The sequence below is a fragment of the Oculina patagonica genome, chromosome 13, assembly GCF_052425735.1.
Source record: "Oculina patagonica isolate OP01 chromosome 13, crgOcupat, whole genome shotgun sequence".
Classification (NCBI taxonomy): domain Eukaryota; kingdom Metazoa; phylum Cnidaria; class Anthozoa; order Scleractinia; family Oculinidae; genus Oculina; species Oculina patagonica.
Genome location: NC_135770.1, coordinates 17,712,451 through 17,737,434, shown reverse-complemented (window position 1 = coordinate 17,737,434; position 24,984 = coordinate 17,712,451). Strand labels below are relative to the sequence as shown.

Here is a 24,984-nt window from a genome sequence, read left to right as displayed (position 1 = left end):
AGAAAAAATTGATAGGTCACCAGGCTCGTTTAGGAGAAAGTGACAATTAAGTTCTCTCGCGGACTAAGCTGCATAGAAAAAAGCCGCCATTTTGTTGATATGTGTGTGCGCGCGCGCGCTAATTGCGCGTAAAATTCTGCGCAGTAAGGATGCGCAATGCAATACAGGGCAATGACCTTAAGGTTTCTACCGATACAAAAGTAATCTTGGAGATCGTATGCTGAAAAATGATTTGAATGTATCGCGACATAGCTCCTCTGTCTCCTCTACCTTTCCCAGTACACCACTTTCCAAGGAAGCGTAAGGTTTGCAAACGATAAAGGAGGTTAAATCTTCGCAGTTCGCCTTCTGAGGCCGTCTTAACATTTCCCTCATACCTTGGACAAGTCCTGTAATTTTTATTGATGTTCCACTGCTTCCTGAATTGGAGATTATTTTGGTTTACAGAAAGTGATACATATGTGTTGTAACCAATTCACGTATCCTCATTTCCGTTCACAGATTCACTGGCTTCAGGTGATCTATCAATGGACATCGCTCCAAGTAACACAGGCACGCCACTGAGCTTAAAGCCCGAGGGGGATGACTTGGATGATCCTCGCAGCGAGAACGCCAGTCCTGCCCTGTCGGACTCCTCTAGTAAGAGAGGCAGGGGTAGAGGCCGCGGAAGAGGACGTGGACGAGGACTCCCCTCCGGTAGGGGAAGAGGGGCTTCCAGTAGCCGAGGCTCGCGGACACGAGGGCGTGGACGAGGAACTGGCGGAGCTCTTGCTGCCTCTGCTGCAGCATCGGCTGCCGCGGCGGCTGCATCGGCTGCGGCGTACGCTGCTTACGGCTTCTCCTTCCAAGGGACAGGCACCCCGAATCCCACTCCACCACCCACCCGGTCCAGTCCGGTGGCGTTTGGTGCTGGAGGCTCGGTCATGGCGGGGTATGGCAACATCAGTCATCCCGTGGCGCGCTATGACAACTCATCCGGGTATTCGCCTGTTCAGAGTGCAGAGAACAGTCCGGCAAGGTCTTCGTCACAGGCGTCTGCGCGCGTTAACAGTCAGCAGTCTTCTTCTCCTTCATGAGAGATCACATGATGTGTGCGAGACATTTTTTGGGTGCACATCGATCAAACAGTCTTATTTTAAAGAGAACTATGGAGAATATAATATATGGTCAGGTTGCGTTTAGCGTTTTTGTATCACACAATGGTCAAGAAACTTAAGAACATGAAAATAAATGCACGGCTTACCTACCAGAGACTTTTCCATCACTGAATTGAAGGAACTTCGTTTCTACAAATTCATTGCGGTGTGTCATGGAACTCACTAGTAAATGTGTACTGCAGTACAATCTGAACCTCTGCTAGCATGAAAATAATTTAGGGTGTATAGTGTTGCTCAGACTGCGGCAAACCGAGCCTGATGGAAGCTAATAAAAACATGCAGATCGCCAGAAACCCTCGCCGTCTCTGGTGAACTATCTTAGTTTTACGTGGATGCTATTTTTTCCACACTGTCTGAGAAGAACAGCGCGTTACAATTCTGTGTAAATATACCAGATTTACTGTCGAATACAGTTCATAAACAATGTCAATTGATCGATTAGGTGGTCACCTACCTATTCCCAAGAATGGTCAATACAAATTTGACTGAAATCTTATGCTTCTGGTATCATAAAGACTAACTGTGACAAGTCTTAACTTTTTTTAGCAATAACAAATGTCAAGAATAAATTTATTGAACGTCACGTTGTCGCCTTGGTTTGTTTGTTGAATAGAGAATACCCCAGGACGAGCGAATAGTAACTGCGATCACTCGAAGAAAAGAGAGAGTCCAAAATGTTTTTTTTTAAAAAATTCTTCGCACACCACCCGAGTGAGAGGGGGTGGGGGAGGGGGAGGCAGGCTTTTGGCATCGTGAGTGGCAAAAAAGGAAGTATCCGCTCCCGTCCCAGGCTTTGCGCAGTCATCGAAACAAGAGAGAACGTCTATGGACTAAGGTTGCTCCAGCAACACGTACCCTTCCATTACCCGTCTTTCGTTTTCATTAGTGTATGAGAATTCCGTCTTGAATATTTTCCTCCCATAAATGTGTTGAAGAGATTCCCCGTGACAGTGCCTGCGTTGCTGTCTGTGGCATATACCGTTATTTTCACTCTAGGTCAGTTTCTTTTGGATTTATTAACCAAGTGGAAGATACACAAACCCGGGAATGGTGTAGTGATTGTAAGATACGGAAGCACAAGCTTTTGAAGATTTTTCGCACGCCTTCACCCCCACAAGATAGCTAAAAAGCTCGCATTTTAAATGGGAAAATTGACATTTTATTTATTTAACGTTTTATTCCTCAAGACAAATCTACATTTATCTTCAATCTGTGTAAAGATCACCTCTGACGAAAGATCGCGCATAAACTTCGCAATTTCACAACAATTTCTAATAACAATAGTTTACATTCAAAGGCCTTTTATTTTCGCGTAGGATTCATTTTCGCAAACTGGACTGTGAAAAACCCGCTCAATTTGTGTTGAGTAAAAAAAGAACGCAACAAAAATTGACAAACAGAATACTAGGGACATCATTCAACACAAGAAACTTGTATATTTTTCGTTTTAAGGGAGATGCCTTGTATTGGTTGTTATGCATTCGTAATATCGTGAATTCTTTTCTTCTAAATTTCAATTGCTCCACACCAAGCTTAATCCTCGCGAAAATATATAAAAGGCCTTAAGGTGGTTAATACTTTCAATATGAACACAGTCAGAACATTGTACTCCCCCTAAAGAAAATAAATATTTTTCAAATTGAATTGCGACATGCGCATTGTAACCAGTATCAATAACTTGAACAATTAAATAAATGTTTTTTTTTAGTAGAAACCATAATCGATTTTTCTCCACTTTTACATGAAAACTGTAGATCGTAAAATTTTGTATTCTATTCAATTTCAAAATAAAACATTCCGTCATTCAACGAGCCATCTGCTCTAGAATTTCAGTAACTATTTACAACTGTACAACAGCCGCCGGCGCCGCGTGGTTTTAGCCTCACATGATCAAAGTGGATTTTAACTGTGTCCAAGGCGTTGAGACCTCTGTAGACAGTCCTAACTCTTTCCTGACCAATTTCTCCAATTCAAACAAGTGTTCTTCGTCATAATCAGGCACTTCTTCCCTCATGAAATCTGCCATTCGAACAAGATATTCTACATTCAGACCAGAATGTCCGCGAGCAGAGGCAATTTGAACTGCGATGTGTTCCAACGTTGCCGGGCCAAGGTAGAGCGGGTTTTTTGGAGTAGCGGCATATACTAACACACTGAAGCTGTGCGAAGGTTTCTCGTTACAGTTGAAGCGTAAACGGCGAAGTTCGTAGCCGCCAAGAGCGATTTCCCGCTCGTTGAGCTTTCCCATTGCACGTTCGGCGTTTTCTTTGGCAACTTTAAATGCAATACCCCAAACGCGCCCCTATGAAGAAAGAAAAAGATATTTACATCCCAACAACAACCAAACAATCTAGTTTAATTCTTGCAATCATTGATTTTTAACGCATGCTACACAAGCCGATTCTCAACCAACATTGCATGAAGCAATTTCAACAAAATTCAGCAACGTTGCAAGGCTTTTCTCTGAGGTTATTTAAGGGGGCTATGTCATGGTAGCCTGCGAATACAGCCGCCTCTCATTCGCGTCCCGCAACGAAGAGCGAAGCACGCTCTTCGTTGCGGGACGCGAATGAGAGGCGGCTGTATTCGCAGGCTAATGTCATGGATACAGCATCTTTAAAACATTGGCCAATTTGTATAAGTTCAGTCGTTAGCAATCCGTGTTTAATCTTAAGTCGTAACCATCATTGTTTATTTTCGGTTTATTAACGACTCTTTTTTGTTTTTCTTCCTCGAAAAACTATTACCTTATTATAGGAATATAACGAAGCATTTTAACAACGCGAACAAAATGCACGCGTAATAAAATTAACGCGAATTGTCGAAAATTTATGTTAACATGCATTTAATTAACGCGAATTCTCGTGTGGTGTGTGCTTACATGCAGTTAATTAACGCGAATTTGATGCGTAGTATTTTTTTATAGCAAACTACGCTATTTAAAAGACAAAACAACAACGTCCAACAACAGAACTTGAGGTTTAATTAATTCTGATAGTTGGCGAGAGACAGTTACAGCCTTATGCGCCTCATGGCGCGAAGAGAACTTATATTACTAACTAACTATACACAACAAAGATACTTAAACAGACCAAATAGTGACTAATATTAAATGAATGGATCCAGGGATGGAGTACATCCCGTCCTCGTGTTTTCCGCTGCCTCTGTTATTCCTGCAGCCTTCACGGAGAAGTAGATGTCGTTTAAACATAACTTTTCCGGAAATAAAGGTGTCTTAAAATAACAATGCTGAAAAATAGTGTGATTTTAATTTACAATGACGTAAATTAAGGTACATGTAATTAACGCGAATTTTTGAAATTCGCGTTAATTACATGTATCGTTAAATTCCTATAATAAGGTATTTCGACATTTTCTTTAATCTCAAAGTAATGTTTTATACATCATACGAACGACTTAATGGGGCAGTATCATGAGAATTCTTATAAGTTTTTGTGTAAACTATGATAGAATTATGACGGTGCACTCAGTGATCAACAAAATCACAACATATATTCATTCTACAAGGTGTGAATAAATGTAATCAATGGTTTATAAGTGATATTCTTCCAAGTAACAATATCAAACTGTCTGACAGACGTTTTCAAAGTTTTATGCCACTACTTCGACACTACTGCCCTATCCGTCCGTAGCCAAACCACCTTTTGACAATTTTCATGACTAGAACAGCACATTTTAGCAATGCCAGGCCACTATTAGTGGACTTCCAATTAATACCTTTAAACTACCGTGACATAGCGGCTTTAAGAATTTGTTGCTCATGGTGTGATCATAGTGCAAGTGGTCAAAAAATTGTCCCGCGAAACAGCACCCTCAGAAAGACAAATAGAAAGCTGGTATGCCTCGAAAAAATATGACAAACGATGCGATGCCTGTTTAGTGAAATTCCGAAATCTTGAACCTCCAAGGGGTGAAAATTGTACCGGAAATCGCTGGGCAACAAATTCGAAAGTACTGTTCTACTGAAGGCGTTTGGTTCGAGTTATATCGAGAGGTTTGAAAAATTGGGGTTTCCACTGTATTTTTCTTGGTATCCAACTATCAATAATTCATTGTTATTAACCTTAAATCTTCACTAAATCTTCACTAAATCTCTATGCTTTCCTCTGGTTTTAACTGATTCACTAAAAAATTCTGAGAGTTTATGCCGGGACCTTGAATAAGAAACTTATGAAGACATCTATCAAAACTAGATAAAACCTCTAAGAATAATGAAGAAAAAATGCTGAAAAGTTTGAAAAAAACGTAGCGCTTCTCGGCCTCGATTTGTGAGAGCTGAAATAAGACAGGCTATCAAGTTGCTTATCATTCGAAATCATCCCGTCTTTGAATCGCTAAGGAAGACAAAGGCATGAAATCATTGACCTTTGAAAGAAAGGAGTTTTATTTTATTCTTAACAATCAAACCTTCACAAAAAAGGAAAATCAACAAAAAGCACATCCATGCTGCTTTTGATGCTTTAGAAGTGAAACCTCAAAAACCACAAAGGCGGGAGTATTGATTTGCATATGAAAGAAAGCACTTCAAGTTAATTTTTCATGAAAAGAGCAATAACAAGATCGGGAAGTTTCTGTCGAAATTACAAGAACGAATTCAATACAGCACAAAGCTAGATATTTTCTTCCAAATTATCTGTACTGCAAACTTTGTTTTAGTGTACAAAGCGGCTGTATGAACGTTTTCGAACATTAGGCAATTTTAACAAAGAAAACACAAAAGACAGACAGCAAAGAAAATCGATTTTGAAGGCCTATTGAACCAAAACAACCACAAAAAGAGGCGGACTTTGACCTGTCTTTACCCACGCTCTGAAAAAGCTCCGAATAACAACATCTAGCAGGTTAACACAAGGCATGGGGCTAACATGGGGCCGATCGTGTAAAATATTGATTGCTTTCGTTTCTGAAAAAATGCCATTATGGCTAAAATAACACCATTGCGTGAAAGCATATAAAGGACGCTTGGAACTATATGCAAATGTAATCAAAGTTGTAAAATATGACCTTGTACAATTCACTTGAATGTACAATTCTAACAATTCTAGAACGTTCTTTTCGCAGAACTACAATGACGGAAAAATTGAACAGAATAGTTTTTCGCAAAAAAAAAAGAAAAGACATTTCATTCCAGGTAATTTGTTTACGGCTTTTATATTGCAAAATTGACTCCATTGTTATATCTGGGGATGGATTATAAACAGATTGTACAAAATTTCTGACATTTTGTACCCTTACATCTAACAGATCAATATACATATGTTAAAAACATGTCAGCCTGAGAGAAGATCCACCTCGAAAATGACTGGAAATTGCTTCAGATAATTCAGATCATTGTAATAAAATCGCTCCCGTCAAAATGACACCAACAATGTAAACGCAAACCGAATAATGTTTTGACTACTGATGCTCGGAATCAACATAAGATGTCCCTCTTTCAAAGAAATTTTCTTTTCATGATATGTTAGATTTAGAATTCTTCTTGACTCTCTAACAGAATAAGTTTTCACGATATTTTACAATTTCCCAAGAAGAATTTTACAGTCTTTACATGTCAATTATCAAATCAAAATATACCTGTTTCTCTTCAACCAATGTGACCACTCGCCCGGGCTGAAAACAAAACAACGCGCCGTAAGATACATGATTTCAAATAGATGCTATTTAATATCTATAGACAGCTACAAACAAAACACTCTGTACCTCTTGGGCATTACCACGATGCCAAGTGCTTCCCTGCCAAAATCGCCGGACAAATCCGTCGATATGACCGACTACGCAATATTCGAACGGAAAATCGGGCTTCCAAATCAGGGACCCGTAGCCAAATATCCACAGACTTCGTGAAGTCTCATCTTTGCTGGTTGATTGAGAATTGATTTTCTCAATCATATTTCTATTTTACAGACTGTAACACGAAGATTTTAGACCATCAGAAGAGAAAAAGGTCGGAAAAGCGAAAGTCCTACTCGAAGTAGCCGGTTTAAACTCCTATGTTTACATCGAGATTGCATGTGCCTTTGTTATGCGAGACCGGGGGCCAATCGAGCCTACGTAATCAAAGGCGCGTTTTCTAATTGGCTGAAAGGGAAAAGCCCACTCGGCTGACGCAACACAATCGATCAATTTCATTTCACTGGCGCGTGTCCATTTCTGAAAAAATTAAATAAATCTACATCTTTTAAAATTCATTTTCTTTTCGAGTCTATTCAGAATCTCACGATGAAATGGAAGTATTCTAAAAGAGTTTCATAATATAAGATGTCAAGGATCGGAGAAAGCATGGGCCGTCACACAACGAAGGGAGCGTTGCGTGACGGCCTGCGAACGATCAAGCAAAACAAGGATACATCGTCGCGGAAATAAATTCTTCCTCTAGTCACGCGGTAAGCATGTGTTTCAAAAGCACACACTGCTTCTCGGCAGCAAAAATGTTTCTGGAGCATTCAAAGAAGCAAATAGCCAAATCCTAGCAGTATTATCTAATTAATTCTTTTTGCTGTTTATTATAATTATTTAACTGAAATCTTCAGGTAAAAAATAAAGTAATAAAGTACTAGTTGAGTGTCTGAGTTGTGTGTTGTATGGTTTGATTAATTTGAATGGCATTAATTATCATCTTTGATATCTAGGATTTGACTGACGTTTTTCCTTCCTTGGTGGTTTTGAGGAAGTTACAGCTTCATTTCATTCGTAAGTACATTCAGACAAATAAATGAATTGATGGAAGGATATTTGGAAGGTAGAAATGGGATAGAATAGGATGGAGAACAACATTATAACCTATTATTGCTTGTTCTAAAACCAGGAACATCGAAATGCTGGAAAATACTAGAACATTAATAATATTATTTTAAAAAACTATGTTTGTTCAACATTTTCAGCTGTGTTATGGTGAATTCTGGTGTAATGCATCAATCAATTTTAAGCCATTTGAAGGGGGGGGGGGGGGGCAGGCATGGGCAGGGCATTTTAATCTAGCTAATATTTCCTGTTTAAATTTCCCCCTCCAGGACATTTGTGGACGCCTTGACTGAGGGTCTTTTATAGGGGGTTCAGTCTGCAGACTGCCATATTTTTTTCGTCCTTGACTGCAAATTTCTTTAATTTATTTTTTCCTGAAGAAAGAGACTGCCATAAATTTCTTGACCGTAAACCGCCAGATAACAAAGAATTTTCCTGCACACCAACACTCAAAATTGGCTTAGTCTGCTAGACCGTCTCTTGACTGATTTGACCTCGGCCAGACATATAATGTTTCTTGTTAGTTTTGAATTCAGCAGCATTTTGACATGTAAACCATCAGAGCAATCTTTAGGAGTATAAATAGCTTGACTCTTAACAATTTTTGGCCAATTCTCCAAATCTTGGCTTTTTTAAATGAAGTCTCCACATCTAGTATTAATCAGCATTATGAGTACCAGAATCTTAATTTTCAAACCTCCATTTCAGGGTCTTGGAATTTTGGTTATTTGTTCAGTTCACTGTAAGCTGAACTATACTGCATTTAAAAGCTTTTTCCTCATCTTATGTACCCACACTGACCAGATCTATTGCAATACAGAGAACAACACCTTAGGGTAGTTTCAAGGAAAAAATAAAGGTGATATCAACTCAATAGTAATGGGTGATTAACTTTTGGTTTTGTTATCATAATTATTATGGCTTTCAAACTACCATGGTATGAACATAAGCTATGAATTAAGATTATGAAGTTTTATAAGTCTTGTGCTTGGATTATCTTGGACTTGGAAATTGTTTGAACCATTAAGTCTGGGTCTTAAATTTCAAAACAAGGACCTTACCATCTTGCAAAGTCTTGGATTGACCATTGCCTTTCCAATGCAAGGTTGTTAAGAAGGCTGTATACTGGGCACAACAAGGGTCTTGACATTGTGTGAGCCAGCGAGCCATGTAACCATTCCATTTAGTCTAAATAAGGGGTCAAATGGTAAATGCGAGACTTTGCAAGATGGCGAGACTGATATCTTTTCTGCGAGCCCAAGACCTTTAAGACTCCGAGAAGGCATCAAAGAAAAATGCGAGACACGCATGCATTTTTAGAAGGACCATTCACCACCCCTTAAATAACACATTGGTTAGCCTAAAAAGCACGGTTAGCCTTAATAGCACTCTGCAATTTGGTTAGCCTGCAGTTATTTTAGTTTTTTGGTAGCTTGTGGCCTGGGGGGCAGGGGGGGGGGGGGGGTGCTCAAAATTTCAAGTAACAGGGATGATCAAAGGATTTTCTCTGACTCGTCCCCAGTCGTCTCTTCTAAAGACGACTGGGGACGAGTCAGGGATTTTCTTGGGTTTGGAATTTTTGGACTCGGCAAGCATGTTTTGGATTTAAGTAGGGATTTTTGGGGGTATTACAAACAATCTAAAGATTCATGGCATTGCCTTGGCTGCGTAGTTCTGCGGATAAAGTACAAACAGACATGTTTTCCTGTTGAATTTTGGGGGGTTAATTTTTGGTCTAGGGAATTTTTTGGGTTTTGTTGGAAGCCCTAGGGGTTTTTTGGGTTTTTATTTTTGCCTCCATTCGATTATCCCCATCACTTGAAATCCCGTGTACCCCCTGGGACTTGTGGTCAACCATTATACTGGAATTTTGAATTTCTGGCTCATATGGCACACAGCCTCCCATATTGTCCACACTGGCTCAACTACCAGGGCATAAATAACTATTTTAATATAGAAAGTAGCATACCATGACAACTATGTTGGCTCTGTTGTTTCACTGCATCTCTCTTCTCCTGCTGATAAAAGGCCAATGTAAAACTTCTCCAACAAAGAAGCAATGTGGTTTTTTACAACTCTGTGAGCAGCCTGTTGTCGAAATCCTTGCGTTGAGTCACCACCAGCATTTCTCAGGATAGCTTTTTCCCCAGGATGAGCTGCCACGTAACTTGAGACATCATACACCTGGTAACACAAATATTTATACAATAATGTTATACTATCCTATTAAATCCCATAGAATATCTCCTGTTATTAAAAACTAGCAATGGTTTATTGTAATTTGTGAGTTTTGATTGGTTAACAGGCAATGGAATATGAGCTCATAAACCATTGACTTCAAATATGGTAGCTGATATGAATCAACGAAAACAGCTGGGGAGCTAATATATTGAAATTTTTTGGGTGTTTTTAATAAAACGATTATTCCACTTGCACTTGTTGGATATGAGATCGTTATAGCCAATTCATCGCTTTGTGCCTCGTTAGCTATCTACCATCTCATATCCAAAGTGCGCTCCTGGAAATATATTTGCCACTCAGGTTATACAAGGCTGTTGCCTAAAGTCAGGCAATATTTTGAAAGATTGAGCAAGATGATTGTTTTTATGATGTTATGTATATGAAATGATTCATATATGAACTGCGGATGTATATGAAAGTGATAAATGATCGTCGCAGTGAATTTCCAATTTAAGCAATTGGAATAAAAAAGCCTGAAAAAAAAAAATTCACGTTGAAGCCCTGAATTTTTTTCAGGCTTCTTTATTCCAATTGCTTAAATTGGAAATTCACTGCGACGATCATTTATCACTTTCATGATTGTTTTTATTATTAATGAACTTCAGTGCAGGGCTTTGTAAGATGCCAGACAAATTCTTTTTAAGTACACTTCCATGTAAGGCAAACAAGTTAATTTTAGCAATAACCCTTATCCTTATTGGCAGCATTACTAATTTTGGAAAGATTTCTGCAGATCACCATACAAGGGGTGGTGAATGGTCCTTTAAAAACTGTGTGTCTCGCGAAATTTTAGCCAAACTTCAGGGGTCTCGTCGTCTCGAATTTTTCTTTGACGCCTTCTCGCAGTCTCGATTTCTTTTGCAAGGCTAAAAAGGTCTCGGGCTCACAGAAAAAATATCAGTCTCGCCGTCTCGCAAAGTCTCGCATTTACCATTCGACACTCCTCATACATTAATTATCATATGCATAATAGTCCACATAATCCTTAACATGAATGACAGTCATGAACAGAACAAGAGTTATGCACTAGTCATTTGTTTCCTCCCCCCCCCCCCCCCCACACCTGCAACATGCGGGGACTTTGTCGGGCAATAGTGGGGGAATTACTGCAGCTTTGTGATGATTTTATGCCCAGACCCCCATTTTATGCCTGACCTAAAATACCCCCGGGAAACCCCGGGGAAATTTTCAAAAACAAAGCACTCACGAGGAGACTGTGTGCAATGGATTCTGGGCTGCATTCCTCACAAGCAGGATAGCGTGACAAAGTAAGTGTCAACAATCCTTTTATATCCACACAACCACTCAAACTGAGAGGAGCTTAAAAACAACTCAAAGAAACCATCGCTCTCAATCCTTAGAGAATGCAGTAGCCTTTGAAAGACTCCGTTGGATCTTAGACCCTCGCAACCGTGTTAACGAAACGTTGTCCTTCAAGCTAACCGCCACTTCAGATAAACAAGATGACGGTTGGAGATCCACTGATCCGAAACACATTATAGACTACAACATTCTTTGAAAGGCTATTAAGAATCTTTCAACAAACACAAGCAGATAAACCTAACGAAATATGCCACAGAGCTAGCAAACGCAATGGCATAAAGAAAATTAATACTGTAACGGCTCTATAGAGCATAAAAAGGCTAACATTTAGCGACCAGTGCGAGCCGTGTTTGGCCTGTCACTTTTTAAATATTTTCTCTTGAATTTATCTTCTTAATAATTTTTCAATCACAAATTCCTTAATCTTAGCCCCTTACTTACTAAAAGTGCTTAAAAACAAAATGTAGTACACATGCCCTGTATTGTGACAGCCACCCATGTGGCCAGGTTTCTCTTGACAAGAATGAGTTCAAGAGGGGGTACCAAACAACTGTGTTTGTTGCTGGCATGGCTTAAGTCCTCTTAGCTCATTGGTTATTCTCCCACACTATTTGTCTGATCAAAAAGCTATACTCCGAACAACCTCAGTGGTAAGTACTTTAAGCTGGTTGAAACATTTCTAATAGTTGTTGTTTCTCAAGATGTATTTAGCGCAGAAATAGACAATCCCTTTGTTTACAAGGTCTTTCAGCTAGCCCCGGGGGGTGGTGGTTTTGCAAAGAAATTCTGCCCTGGTGGGTGGTGGAATTCCCCATAATTAGCATTGCTTGTTTGCAAATTCCCCTGCTATGTCGTGGGGGTGGGGGAGCAGGGGAAACAAATGACTAGTGCATTACAAATTGTATGCAAAATAATTATTATACCTATTATACCAGGTTTGTGTAGTTTCGGTAGTCCGTAAAGTTTCGGTGGTTGCGGTACTGAGCACCGCAGTTGGTAGTAACGTTGAGACCGGTAGAAACCTCAACACGAGACTGACTGAACACATACGTGCGACAAGTAATGGTGATGTCAACAATCACATTTCTGAACACCATCCACTTACTAACCACAAAATCGACTGGGACTCTGCTGAATGCCTAACCTACAGTACTAACTATTTTCAACGACTGACTCTGGAAAGCTGGTACACAAACTTAGAACAGACGCCTATTAACAGATGTCAACAACTATCGGCACCTTACAAACAACTTATTCACAACGTAAACAAGACCGACAAACGAAACGCCAACAGAACTACTTAATTTGACTAACAATAGACAGAACAGAACAACTTAATTTGACTGACAATAGACGGATCGAAACTGACCAATTACTGTTGACAAACTTTACACAAGTCTTACAGCCAATAACATCACGGCTGAACTGACCAAACAACTTCAACGTAACGGACCAGACTTATAACATCATCGACTGACAACAACTTTTCACTTGACTCTGAAGATGACTTCATCGAAACGTCAGTCCCAACAACAGTTCTTCTCAGAACTACTCTCACCCAGACGATCACACTATACGAACTACTGATACCCCGGCGTATCAAATCGAACGAAATCGAACAAATTTTTCATCGAACTCAATCGAACGAAATCGAATCTAATCGAACGATTAAATTCGATTTTGTTCGGTCATCGAACGAAATCGGACAACAATTTTTTTTGTGAGTTCGATTTCCGAACCAAATCGAACGAAATCGAATTAAGCGTTCGATTAAGTTCGGAAATCGATGTGGCTAAAATTTAAAAAACAAAATTGGAACCTAGCGGAGCGAGTAAAAAGTTAATGATCATTCCTTAAATGGTTTTAGAATAAGTGACTGGACACGGTATCGTATAATCTTTGTCTTTTTATTTGATCCTAAAGAAATAAAACATAATATTCGAGCAATCTAATACGCCCGGGAATACGTTAAAACTCGTACGAGGGATCAAATTACAAATACTCAAATACAACCCCCGATGTATCTGCGTATCGTATCAAGTGAAAACCGTATTTTAGAATAACATTTTGCGAATTAAAACTTTATATGATCGATTAAACAATATAGCATTGCACATGGGGATGAAGGTGCACGCCGTATGTGACATCAGTGTTAACCGTATTTTTATTGTTGTTAGTGGCAGAATTATTTCTCCATTTTGACATAAAAAGTATGGAAATAAAGGAAACATAACTTAAGATGGCTTCATCGATTGACGCATTTACCCGGGAATTTATCCCCGTGATCATCAAATGAAGGAAAACTGAACATTCGCTCGATTCAGATCATATCTTCATACGACGTAAGCCGCTCGCTTTGGCGTCGTTCGACGACCGAACTAAATCGAACGTCATCGGACTTTATCGAACGTTCGATTTTGTTCGATTTGCATTTATTTTTTGTGAGTTCGATTTCGTTCGATGACCGAACAAAATCGAATTTAATCGTTCGATTAAGTTCGATTGCGTTCGATTGAGTTCGAAAACCGAACGTTCGATTTGATACGCCGGGTGATACTCCTGGGTTCAAACCATTTACTGTAAAAGAAATGTTATGTATAATAACAGTATCTGTAAATCTGATACAGATATAATCCTAGCTTACATAAAATTTTGCATTGCCAAAAGTATAAAGACATCGCCAAATGTATGTATACAGATTGTAACCTGCGATCAGGCGTTATTTTTCTCGGCCGCGAAAAAACAGAAGGCCTGATTGCAGGTTATACCAGGGTCGTAACCAGGCATATGGGATCAGGGATCACAGCCTCGGGATCGGGATCATGGACCCGGAATCCCGGGTCACAAGTCATGGGATCCGGATCGGCCAGTCGGATGGGATCAGAATGGAATCAGGGATCAAATGTTGCCACATTTTGGGGATCAGGGATCAAAATTTAGAGCTAAAATTTGGGATCAGCGATGAAAAAATATACCTGTTTACGACCCTGTTATACAGATTGACGACATTGAGTCCAAGTTAAGCTTACATTGCCGCCACTGGATCATTCTGATCTATAAGGTGAATTTTTGTTGAAATTAAAAAACGAATACCTTTCCATCGATCACTATCCAAGCATCGTCAACTTTGTTGTGTCGCTGTACTTCTTGCAGAGAAAACAAAAGATCTGCACTCCATGAGTCGACCATAGCGCGTCGACCGCCCTGCAGGGGCCCTGGGACATGCTTCATTTTGCGCGCCAATGAGTGCCAACTGGACACTAGTTACTAGTCTTGAGATGTGCAGATTGCTGAGGTTTTACGATCGCGATGTTTACACCAGGATATTCAAGGTAGGAATTGCATAATTTGTAAGCTTTCTTAGTACTCTACAAGTTGAGGGAATGATAGCTTGATAATGCAGGCCGCAGATTTAAAACAAGGCAATGAAAGATAGGCAAGTTCCGGGTGCAAATATCCCTGGGGAAAATGGCGGGAAATCAGTGTGGAGTGCGATGATAATTAAGCTTAAAACAAGACGCCTAAAGCTTAAAGCTTAAAACTGGGCGGTCAATGTTTAACTATTTGATTAGGCAAGTGCAGCAAAAACTTTTAAATACCATTAAATTGAGTAACACATGACTGTGGTTTTTTTTATTCTAAGACAAATTCCTGCTTAGGCTTTAAATCTTTATTTTATTCTAAATACTGAATAACCTTGGTATTTTTAGATTTTCGTTTTTACCTTAGTATAATGGAAGATTATCTGAAAAGCGCTATATTATTATTATTATTATTATTATTATTATTATTATTATTATTATTATTATTATTTTTACTTTTCATTGCCATTCACTTTCGAATCTCTTCCCTTCTACTCCTCCCCCCCCCCCCCGCATCCGCTGCAGTCTTTGACTCTACTCGTTCCTGTGACACACTAACCGAGGTTTGCTAAGTTATGCAGTTTCCGTGAGTTGTAGGTAGTGTGTCAAAATGTTTTTCACCACATTAGCTGCTTTTATTAACATGCCTGGATAAATGACTGATTAGGATGAAAACATTTGGTGCGTTCCTAATATTGAATAAATGAACTCAAATCAGTCGAATGCCATTTCAAATTATCTCCGACCAAAGTAAACAAACAATAAGAAGGAATTCGTTAAAAATATAGAAGCGTTTTTTTTTTTTATTTTAAAAAAATGTATCACACCCAAACAAATCAAAAAGTTAAGGAATTCGAAAAAATTAGAAAGCTTTTAAGCTTTTAAACACGCGAGTTCCTCAAGTCAAGCCGATTTTTCGATCAAAAAACCTGCCTATATGCTGTATTTGCATTTTAGTACGCAGTCACGCAAACGCCAGTTCTTGCTTGCGTGATTCATTGCCGAGGTAATTTCTCCATCGCGGTTCCGATGGAAACTCAAAACCCTTAAATGAAAAAATTTTTTCGCTAAAAAGAACTAGCGTAGCAACCACAAAATTACAATTTCGGCTCCTGGTCAAATAAATCGAGACACATAAATATCAAGAAAAAAATATTCAAAACACAATTGCAAAAGAAAATGCATCAGATCACGCGTATCAGATAACACCGCACGCTGTTCAAAACCCTCAAAACGAATAAAACGAGTCACTCAAACATCACGAATGACAGAAAATTTTTAAAACAAAAATACAAAAGAAAATATTTTGCGTATCAGATAACAGATGCTGTTCGTTTTAAAATCCTAACAACCCCAACTAAATGTGAGTTAAATATCCGCGCCAAAGGGCAAGTTTTCATTTTGCCGTCAATTATTTCACTCGATGGCTAAAACTCCGATCCTTTAAAAATTATATTCTAGTGTAGAAATAATTATATTATTACTTTACTTTCCATTTTGTTTTCTGGGCTCTTAGAAAGTGTGCGAGTAAAGTTTTTACCTCAAGAACCAAAATAAGGTTATTTGGTGTGCAAACATTCAATTCGTATGTGACAGACGACTTTGTCGGCCCAACTGTGCACAGATGAAAATGGACAAAATGGACACAATTCTTGTCAAATGGAGAACATCTTCAAGACAAAGTGGAGTCTGACCCAAAAATGCTTTGGCTTATCAGTCGTTTTAAAAAGCAGAAGTTTGCTACAAGAACATTGCGTGACTGGCGTAATGTTTTTCATTTACAAAAAATTACTTGGGGCTGCCAAACTGAATCACCGGTCAGTTGAGTTAAACGCTTGAATAACACAAAAATATATATTTCACGTTTAACAGAAATCAGGGCATAAGATAAAATTTTAAACAGGAGAGTGATCTAAAAGCTCCTGCTGAGTAAACATCAAAAGTGCGTGAGTTGAATCATGGCCAAGAAAACGGCCGAGCGAACTACTACGACAAACAAGGTAAATATGTGTATCAAAAACATCACACGGATAAATAGATGTTGTTCGTTTAAAACCAAACTAAACGTGAACAAGTGAAAGAAACATGAAAAAATTTCAGATGAATTTTTATTCAAGATGGTGTCAAGAAACCTTTTCAAAGCCATAAAGATTTAGAAAATTTCAAAACCGTGAAATTTTGCATGCCGTGGCAAAATTTAATTATGTAATTACCTGCACCAAGACTCTCATTTTGCAGACAATTTCTTTTACTTACTTTGGCTTTACGGATTCTTTCAAAAATTCTATCACAGTTTGTAGAAGTACTACACATGACCATTTTGTTTTCTGAAGTCTTGAGAACACTCTGAGAAGTGTGAGAGAAGAAGAAGAATATTTTGCTGTGCAAACATTCAATCGTCTTTGATACGCGACTTTGCCGGCTCAACTGTGCACGCATGAAAATGAACACAATTCTTGAAAGCATCTTCAAAGTATTCCGGTTCAAAAATACTCTAGCTTCCAGCTGTTTTTGTAAGAGCAGTTATGCGTGAAGCTTGCTGCAAACACATTTCGTGACTGACCTTACGGTTTTCAATTACTGTTTTCAAAACAATCACCGGCTTCGAACTCCAGTACTCGCTTGAGTCAAACGCTTGAGTAACACAAAAAATATCTATTTCACGCTTAACAGAAATCAGGGTTTTTTTATTTAATTTTAAATTGAAAAGTGATTTAATGGCTCTTGCCGAGTAAATATCAAAGGTGAGTGAAATGAATCCTCGCCAAGGAGGCGGCCGAGTGGGTCTGGAACGATTTACCGACACGACAAAAAAATGCCGGGCGATTTATGAACTGGGCCGGCCCAGTCTCCGCCCAGTTAATGAGGCAAAGTACTTTCAGTTTTCCATACGTAAGTTCTTTATATTTCCCTGCAGAGTTTGACTAAGTAAACTATCACACATTCCTTCTATTTTGTGCTGGTGTCACAGCAGATTTGGTAACCTGCGAACAGGGTTCAGGGGCGGATCCAGGATTTCAAAAGGGGGGTGAATGGCAGACCATTAGGGCCTAACCCTAACCCTAACCCTAAGTGGCGGCAGACGGCAAAACGTGGCGTAACAACAACCAGACATGAGCGAGAGCTAATTTTTCTTTCTTTATTTATTTTCTATTTCAAATAAAGTGACATTTCGAATTTTTTTTTTACTGAAAAATGGGGGGTGGATATCCACCCTATACACCCCCCTGTATCCGCCCCTGGGGTTTCAGGAATGATCGGACGGACGACGCGGAGCACCGGCGATGAGGTGCGAAGCGCCGAGAAGGAAAGCCTGCACGCATCTCTCAGGATAGCGAGCGTTCGTGTCCAAATTTTGGACGCAATGTGCTGATTGGTGGATTTTAATTATTCGTGACGTAGTCAAAGTTTTTTATTTCCGGTAGAGACAAAAATCAACTGTCTTGGCAAATAAAGCTGGGTACGCGACATTTGCCGTTCTATGTTAAATACGGTCTTTCGGCCTTATTTGCTTCTGACTTCTCTCTAAGGGGCACTGTTTTATTTGAAGGCATTATGTATTGAATAGAGGCAAAAGATTGTGGCCAAGGAAGTGTCCAGAGGTCATTAGTCCACACTGTGTGGTTTCCCGTTTGTAGAGTTAAATGACACCTCAAAATCTGTACTCTGCCACATGTTGTGCTAGTTCAGTTTGCTTTGACTCAATTTTATTTGCAAGATATGCTTAAAGCTTAGGCTCGCCTTTTTTGTTTTTTGGCTGTCCAGAGTTTTTTTTGGAGTTTCTCCATGAGACAAAAATCTGCAAAATTTCATGTGTACTATTGTTTGTTTACCTTAGTTTTGAATTTGACTTCCGGCCAGCGCTGATTTGTTTAAATGTGGTCGAGTGGATATGGTCCCCACATAACGATTTGATACCCCTCCCAGGGGGGTACTCGGGGTTTTAAGTGACGGGGATGATCAAAGGATTTTTTGGGGGGTTGAAATTTTTGATTCCAGGATTTTTTGGGGTAGGAAAATTTGGCAAGTATTTTTTTGATTTGAGTAGGGATGTTTTTGGGCATTCAAAACAATCTGAAGATTTGTGGTAGTGCCTTGCCTGTGTAGTTCTGCGAGTTGTCGGAGACTTCATGTTCCGTGACAGTACAGTGACAGATGTAAAAAGTATGTCTTGACTTCATGAGACAATGAACACTTTTACTAGTAGAATTGATTGACTTTTTCTGATTATCGCCTAGCAACAACTAATCTACCCGTCCCTTTCATGTTTTAGAGTAGCTCTTGCACAACTGTTGTATTGAGTGAATACGATTAAAAGTGAGCCAAGTGATTAAATGCAATCGACTCTACTGATTGTCTTAGTTAGTTTTGTCGACCTGAAAACCCTAGTGAACGGGGCAAAGTTCTCAACAGAATAAAGTGCAAACGAAGATGTTTTGCTGTTGATTTTTGAGGGGTTAAGTTTTGATCTAGGGATTTTTTTGGGTTATGTTGGAAGCCGTAGGGATTTTTTTGGGTCTTGATTCGATCATCCCTGTCACTTAAAATCCCTAGTACCCCCCTGGGGTCCCCCTACCAAACTTTTATTTTAAGGTCTGTTTAATCTTGTTTCGTAATTTATTAACTGCACACTCAGTTCTTGCTATGCTCTTTGCTCTGCTTGTGGTTTCGTCGTGTTGGTGACCAGACCCATACTCCCACTCGGCCAACTCATCATTTGTGCTTTGAATCACACATTTGAATCATTAGCCTACTGAAGGTTTTGCAAACATTCTACTGCAGCTCTATTTAGCAGGAAATGTATATTTTTGTGGCATTCAAGCGTTTGATTCAGAGCGAGTACAGAATATTCACATTGCAAAACCGTACTTGTTTTGACATGTCAAAGCTATTTTTGTAAAATAAAAACCTTACCTCATTCATGCAACTTTCTCTTCGCTTGGCCGATTTTGCACTTTCAGCTCATGTAAAAAAATCAGTTGTTTCAAGTTTGGAAAAAGTTGTGACAGGATGTTGAGCAAGACAACTCTGATGCATGCATTTTGATGTAAACTTTGGTATACACAATTACACTGGGACGTACCACGTCCATATTCTTATCTTAAAAAATAGTCTAGCTTTTACTCGTTGATGATCCCAACGTGTACAGAAAAAAAGTTTAATTATTTTTCTTGTTACATGAGTTTTGATGGGGGGACCAAATTCATGAGGAAGGACCAAATCTGCTGGCGAAGTTAGTCTCCCCTCGGACCAAATTCGCTAGTGAATATGGTTCAGGGGGACCAAATCCGCTAGGACACTGACATGCCCAATCAACAAAATTCTATAATATTCAATTAATCAATTGATATCAGAAATCGATGAAAATTGAAGATCAAGAGAATTGTCAGTATCGATCTTCAGTAATTTTAATCAATTTTCAACAATTTTCATCGATTGTCATGTAAATTGTTTAATAATGATTTTAGATGTGTTTTGCTGTGCCATAGTGTTGTAGTCTACCTATTGTACCTTTCATTTATTACAACTGATAATGTCGATTTTCATAGATTGATGAACCTCGATGTTAATCGATTAATTTTTTAATTAATTTATAGATTTTAGCTATTGCATTCTGATGATCAATTTTTATTGACTGGGCATGCCGGGGGCATTTGAACTATATTACCATTCTCACGCATGAATTTGAAGTCTGGGCTCACAAGATGGCAAATTGATTTCTTATGAATTATAAATACCTGACCATTGTGGAGGTTTAAAACTGCTTTGACCCATCTTTAAATCCCAAGGGTAGGGTGGGTCAGAACGTTCTTCTGAAAATTTAAATTGTCCAACGTATGCAACCCTGTTCTCTCAGGCTCAACAATAACACTAATAACAATAACCTCCATTTGGTGCAAAGAGTATGCACAGACATATGTCTGCATTCATTCATTCATTCATTCTAAACTTTGACAATTAGAGAATGTAAAAAAGATATATCCCCAGACACATTTTTGAAGCCAAATGCAGTAAAACAGGTCTATTTCACCATCCCCCTAATTCACAAAATCCTTCAAAGCAGACACTCAGATTTACACTCAAAATATTTCTTTTCATCCACTTATTTACAGAATGCATACAGAAAAGAGATCAATCATATGTGAACAATGTGGCAAGTGCTTTGAGAAGAGGAGTGCCTTCAAGGTGCATCGAAGAGCACACACAGGAGAAAAGCCATACAAGTGCAAGCATTGTGGCAAGTGTTTTAGCCAAGTAGGAAACTTGAACAGACATGAAAGAAAACACACTGGGGAGAATCCTTATGGATGTGAGCAGTGTGGTAAGTGTTTCAGGCAGGCACTTAGTCTTCACGGACATATTAAGAGAAACCACACAGGCAACAGACCATTTTAATTTGAACAATGTAGCAAGTGCTTCGAGAGGAGGAGTGTTTTCGAGGTGCATCAAAGAGCACACACAGGACAGAAGCCATACAAGTGCAAGCATTGTGGCAAGTGTTTTAGCCAAGTAGGAAACGTAAACAGACATGAAAGAACACACACTGGCGAGAAGCCTTATGGATGCGAGCAGTGTGGAAAGTGTTTCAGGCAGGCAACACACCTCCAAGAACATAAAATAAGACACACAGTGACAGAGGAAAAACTTGTTAATTGTGAGCAAAGTAGCAAGTGTTTCAGTCATACACTACGTCTTCACGGACACAATAAAATAACACACAGAGGCAAGAAACCATTTAGATGTGAACAGTGTGGTAAGTACTTTAAGAGGAGAAGTGCTATGGAAGTGCACCAAAGAGCACACTCAGGAGAGAAGCCATACAAGTGCAAACATTGTGACAAGTGTTTTAGCCAAGTAGGAAATTTTAACAGACATAGAAGAACACACACAGGGGAAAAGCCTTATGGATGTGACCAGTGTGATAGGTGTTTTACACAAGCATCACACCTCAGAGCACACAAAATAACACATGGAGCGACAGAGGAGAAACTTGTTAAGTTTGGGCAAAGTAGCAAGTGTTTCAGTCATGCATTAAGTCTTCACAGACACATAAAGAGAGACCACACAGGCAACAGACAATTTAAATGTGAACAATGTGGCAAGTGCTTCGAGAGGAGGAGTGTTTTTGAGGTGCATCAAAGAGCACACACAGGACAGAAGCCATACAAGTGCAAGCATTGTGGCAAGTGTTTTAGCCAAGTAGGAAACTTGAACAGACATGAAAGAAAACACACTGGGGAGAATCCTTATGGATGTGAGCAGTGTGGTAAGTGTTTCAGGCAGGCACTTAGTCTTCACGGACATATTAAGAGAAACCACACAGGCAACAGACCATTTAAATGTGAACAATGTGGCAAGTGCTTTGAGAGGAGGAGTGCCTTCGATTTGCATAAAAGGGCACACACGGGAGAGAAGCCCTACAAATGCGATTTTTGTGATTGGTGTTTTAGCCAGAAAGGAAACTTGCATAGACATGTAAGAACCCACAGAAGAGAAAAGTCTTCAGAATGTGTCCAGTCTGGTCAGAGTTTCACTCAAGCTAGCTCTTTTCCAATGCATCAAGAAAGAAAACGTACCACAAAGTCAGCTTCTCAGTGCGCCGTTCATGGTAATTCGTCTTCACAAGCATCTTGTTTACAGGAACAAAAAGTGAACCAAGTTGAAACATACAGCTGTTGGATTTGTCAAGAAGAATTCTTTAGTGAAGCTATTCTTGCTGAACATTATGACGATCATATGAAAGTTTGAAACAAACATGAATTTTATAAATGACAAATGCCAATACCAGAGCATTCAAAAGTGAAGACCTGAGGTAAAAACGTTTGCAAATAATATTTGGGTTTTTGTTGGGCAATGTATTACTTGTTTATCCCTAAATGAGATCAGTATCTATTTTCTCTTTAAAATGTTTATTCAACGTTAACGATACATGTTATGAGAGTAACAATACTGATCACCGAAAGAATCACAGTGATGTACACTGCACTATGCCCAACTCAACAAGGTTTCTTTTTACTCATCTTTGACACGGCTGACAGCTTTGTTTTGCCACTTTCTGGTTGTTTTCGCTTGTTTTGAGCGATCCAAATTAAAGGCACGTCGGGCTGAGGTTAAGTGAAAAGTTGGAACATAGCACTTGTTGTGTTGTTTCCGTGCCCTAAGCTCTAGTAGAAACGGGTGGACTCTATCAGAAACGTATCAAAGACGTGAAAAAAATTTTGAAAGCATTGTCAAGAAGCAATGGTGTGCATCACTGTAATTCAGTTTATATTGAGCCGTTAACTTAGGATGATTTAGGGCGTTTTGACTTCTTTCAATACTCAGCATTTTTAATCCTTTAAAGAGCCAACAGTAGATCCAACCTCGTTCCCAGGGTCTCTCTCTCCCTGCTCTTGGGGGCGGGGAGAGAGAGACCCTGGGAACGAGGTTGCAGTAGATCTTTTAAAGCATGGTATATTAAACATTGCCATCCCTTTGTGCACTGGTATGTATGTAGTTTTGATCATTGTTGCTTTTTTAATTTGAGCAGTTTCCTTTTGTAATTAGAACGTGCTGCTGGAACCAAGTTATGTGACCTTTTTTTTACTTCCGTGGAAGTTTTCAGTGGAGTAGATCCTTTCATATCAGGAGATAATGACGAATTTCCATTCCGCAAGCCAAGTGGTGCTCTCCGGAACTTTAATATTTTCCCCGTGTTTTTACAGCGTTCCGGGATTCAGTTTCAAAGACTCCGTTCATCCGTAAATTGTGTTTCCAGTGGAAAAATATACCGTCTCAAATAAACATAATATACAAGGTCAAACGACGTATAATAGTTAACAACTACCGTAAAATTCCGGTTACAAGCCCTGGGCTTATACAACTTTGTAAGGGGTTTTTGTTAACCTGTATCCGAGGGGGCTTGTAAGCGGAATAAAAAAACGTTTCGAAACGAGCCATGGCAGTTAAAAATTCATAATAAAGCAACATTTAGCCATATTCAGTACTGTTATCCAGCAGAGGGGGACTTATATCTGGGGGAGCTTATAACTGGATGAATTTTTTTGTTTCCAGGTAGATGGGCTTGTAACCAGGGGGCCTATTATCGGAATTTTACGGTATTCACCGAAGTAGAAGTGGTGGAGAGTCGAACAAAGGCCTTGGAAAGGTCGGTGGTGGATATTTACCGAGCTGTGAGATAATTTAACCCCAAAAGGATTACTTTTAACTCATTCATTTCTGTCAACAATTACAGCGCCCGCAAAATGCCCGTAGAATTAAAAAGTTAGTGATATCGTGTAAACCAGTTTTTTATAAACATATAGCTAAGATGGAAATAAATCTTCAGTAAAAGAACAAATTTTCTCATATTGAACGAATATTTGCCAGAAAGAACAAGTTTCCGGCATCCATTTTTAAAATAATTTAATTTTAATCGATTTCAAGTCGACTATGCATAATTTGATTTCCCTTTGGGGTGGGAGGGGGCACTTAAAGTAAACGAGTATTAAAATTGACCTATAGACAAATTTTAGCGAGCACTAAATATAGCAATTTTTGCCCAACTTGCTGAAATCACTAAAATTAGTAGCCGCTAACAATAGTAACCTTAAAGTATTCACTTTGACGTAAAGTAAAATTCTGGCTTCCCGTTGAAGCCAGAAGTTTTTCCAGTTTCTTTTTTCCAATTTCCGTTTAATTGCAATTCACTGCGATGATCATTTCTTCACGGTATTCGCTTTGTCAGACAGGGTTATATTAGCAACGAAAAGCAATTTGAAGCAATAAATTTAATGAACGCTTTCACTAATTTTAAATATATTTTCATAATTTTTTTTAGCAAATTAGACACGTTAAAAGTCTTTTCAGTCTCAAAGGACAAAAATCACAAGTCTCAGAATGCTCATGTGGAGAAAATTATGCAGTTGAAACAATGCGGAATCTTGAAGCGCGAATAAGATTACTGTTAGTTTCTAATTACATTGTGTTCTTTCTGTGTTAACTTTTTTCTCAAGAGTTGCCGACTATAAAACAGCAATGCTGAATGAGCAAAAAGACCAAGATTTTCAGAGGATGGATAGCGCTACATACATCATATAACGCACTTTCCACTGGTATTGGCAAAGCAAACAACGCTATCCACAGCAAAATGATGGATA

At 39.0% G+C, this 24,984-nt stretch overlaps 3 protein-coding genes across 6 annotated transcripts in view; 2 read left to right on the top strand and 1 right to left on the bottom strand.

Annotated features, from left to right (window-relative positions):
* The window catches only part of LOC144634539 (chromatin-remodeling ATPase INO80-like), a 35,965-nt gene extending 34,225 nt beyond the window's left edge, over nt 1–1,740 (top strand). The window contains exon 43 of the mRNA XM_078493520.1: nt 502–1,740. Coding sequence (XP_078349646.1) covers nt 502–1,076 — 575 coding nt within the window. The 3' untranslated portion in view covers nt 1,077–1,740. The remainder of the gene's footprint in view (nt 1–501) is intronic.
* Nucleotides 1,741–2,573: 833 nt separating this feature from the next.
* LOC144634698 (putative glutathione-specific gamma-glutamylcyclotransferase 2) lies at nt 2,574–14,956 on the bottom strand. 3 transcript variants are annotated; one of them, XR_013567230.1, is made up of 4 exons: nt 6,879–7,337; nt 6,753–6,788; nt 2,749–3,459; nt 2,574–2,696 (listed from the first exon to the last, which is right to left on the bottom strand). XR_013567230.1 is itself a non-coding variant. In XM_078493733.1 (4 exons), exons 1-2 carry the CDS (start codon nt 14,712–14,714, stop codon nt 9,897–9,899), a joined length of 345 nt encoding a protein of 114 aa, XP_078349859.1. In that variant the 5' UTR covers nt 14,715–14,956; the 3' UTR covers nt 3,356–3,459; nt 6,753–6,788; nt 9,889–9,896. The 3 variants fall into 3 exon arrangements, 2 of the variants coding, with proteins under 2 accessions (XP_078349858.1, XP_078349859.1); XM_078493733.1 differs by lacking the exons at nt 2,574–2,696; nt 6,879–7,337 and adding exons at nt 9,889–10,103; nt 14,577–14,956 and having other exon boundaries at nt 3,356–3,459; XM_078493732.1 differs by having other exon boundaries at nt 2,574–3,459.
* Nucleotides 7,806–23,780, top strand: LOC144634648 (uncharacterized). Of its 2 annotated transcripts, XM_078493668.1 has the most exons (3): nt 7,806–7,868; nt 14,637–14,815; nt 20,959–23,780. In XM_078493668.1, the coding sequence occupies exon 3, from the start codon at nt 21,626–21,628 to the stop codon at nt 22,592–22,594; it is 969 nt and encodes a 322-aa protein (XP_078349794.1). In that variant the 5' UTR covers nt 7,806–7,868; nt 14,637–14,815; nt 20,959–21,625; the 3' UTR covers nt 22,595–23,780. The 2 variants fall into 2 exon arrangements, with proteins under 2 accessions (XP_078349794.1, XP_078349793.1); XM_078493667.1 differs by lacking the exon at nt 7,806–7,868 and having other exon boundaries at nt 14,605–14,815.
* The last annotated feature ends 1,204 nt before the right edge of the window (nt 23,781–24,984 follow it).

Coding starts and splice junctions, on each gene's coding strand:
- LOC144634698 (XM_078493732.1), bottom strand. CDS start 7,067: ATGATTGAGAAAATCAATTCTCAATCAACCAGCAAAGATGAGACTTCA. Junction 6,789..6,878: donor ATCGTGGTAATGCCCAAGAG/GTACAGAGTGTT, acceptor TTTTGTTTTCAG/CCCGGGCGAGTGGTCACATT. Junction 3,460..6,752: donor CATTGGTTGAAGAGAAACAG/GTATATTTTGAT, acceptor CTTTCTTCATAG/GGGCGCGTTTGGGGTATTGC.
- LOC144634648 (XM_078493668.1), top strand. CDS start 21,626: ATGGAAGTGCACCAAAGAGCACACTCAGGAGAGAAGCCATACAAGTGC.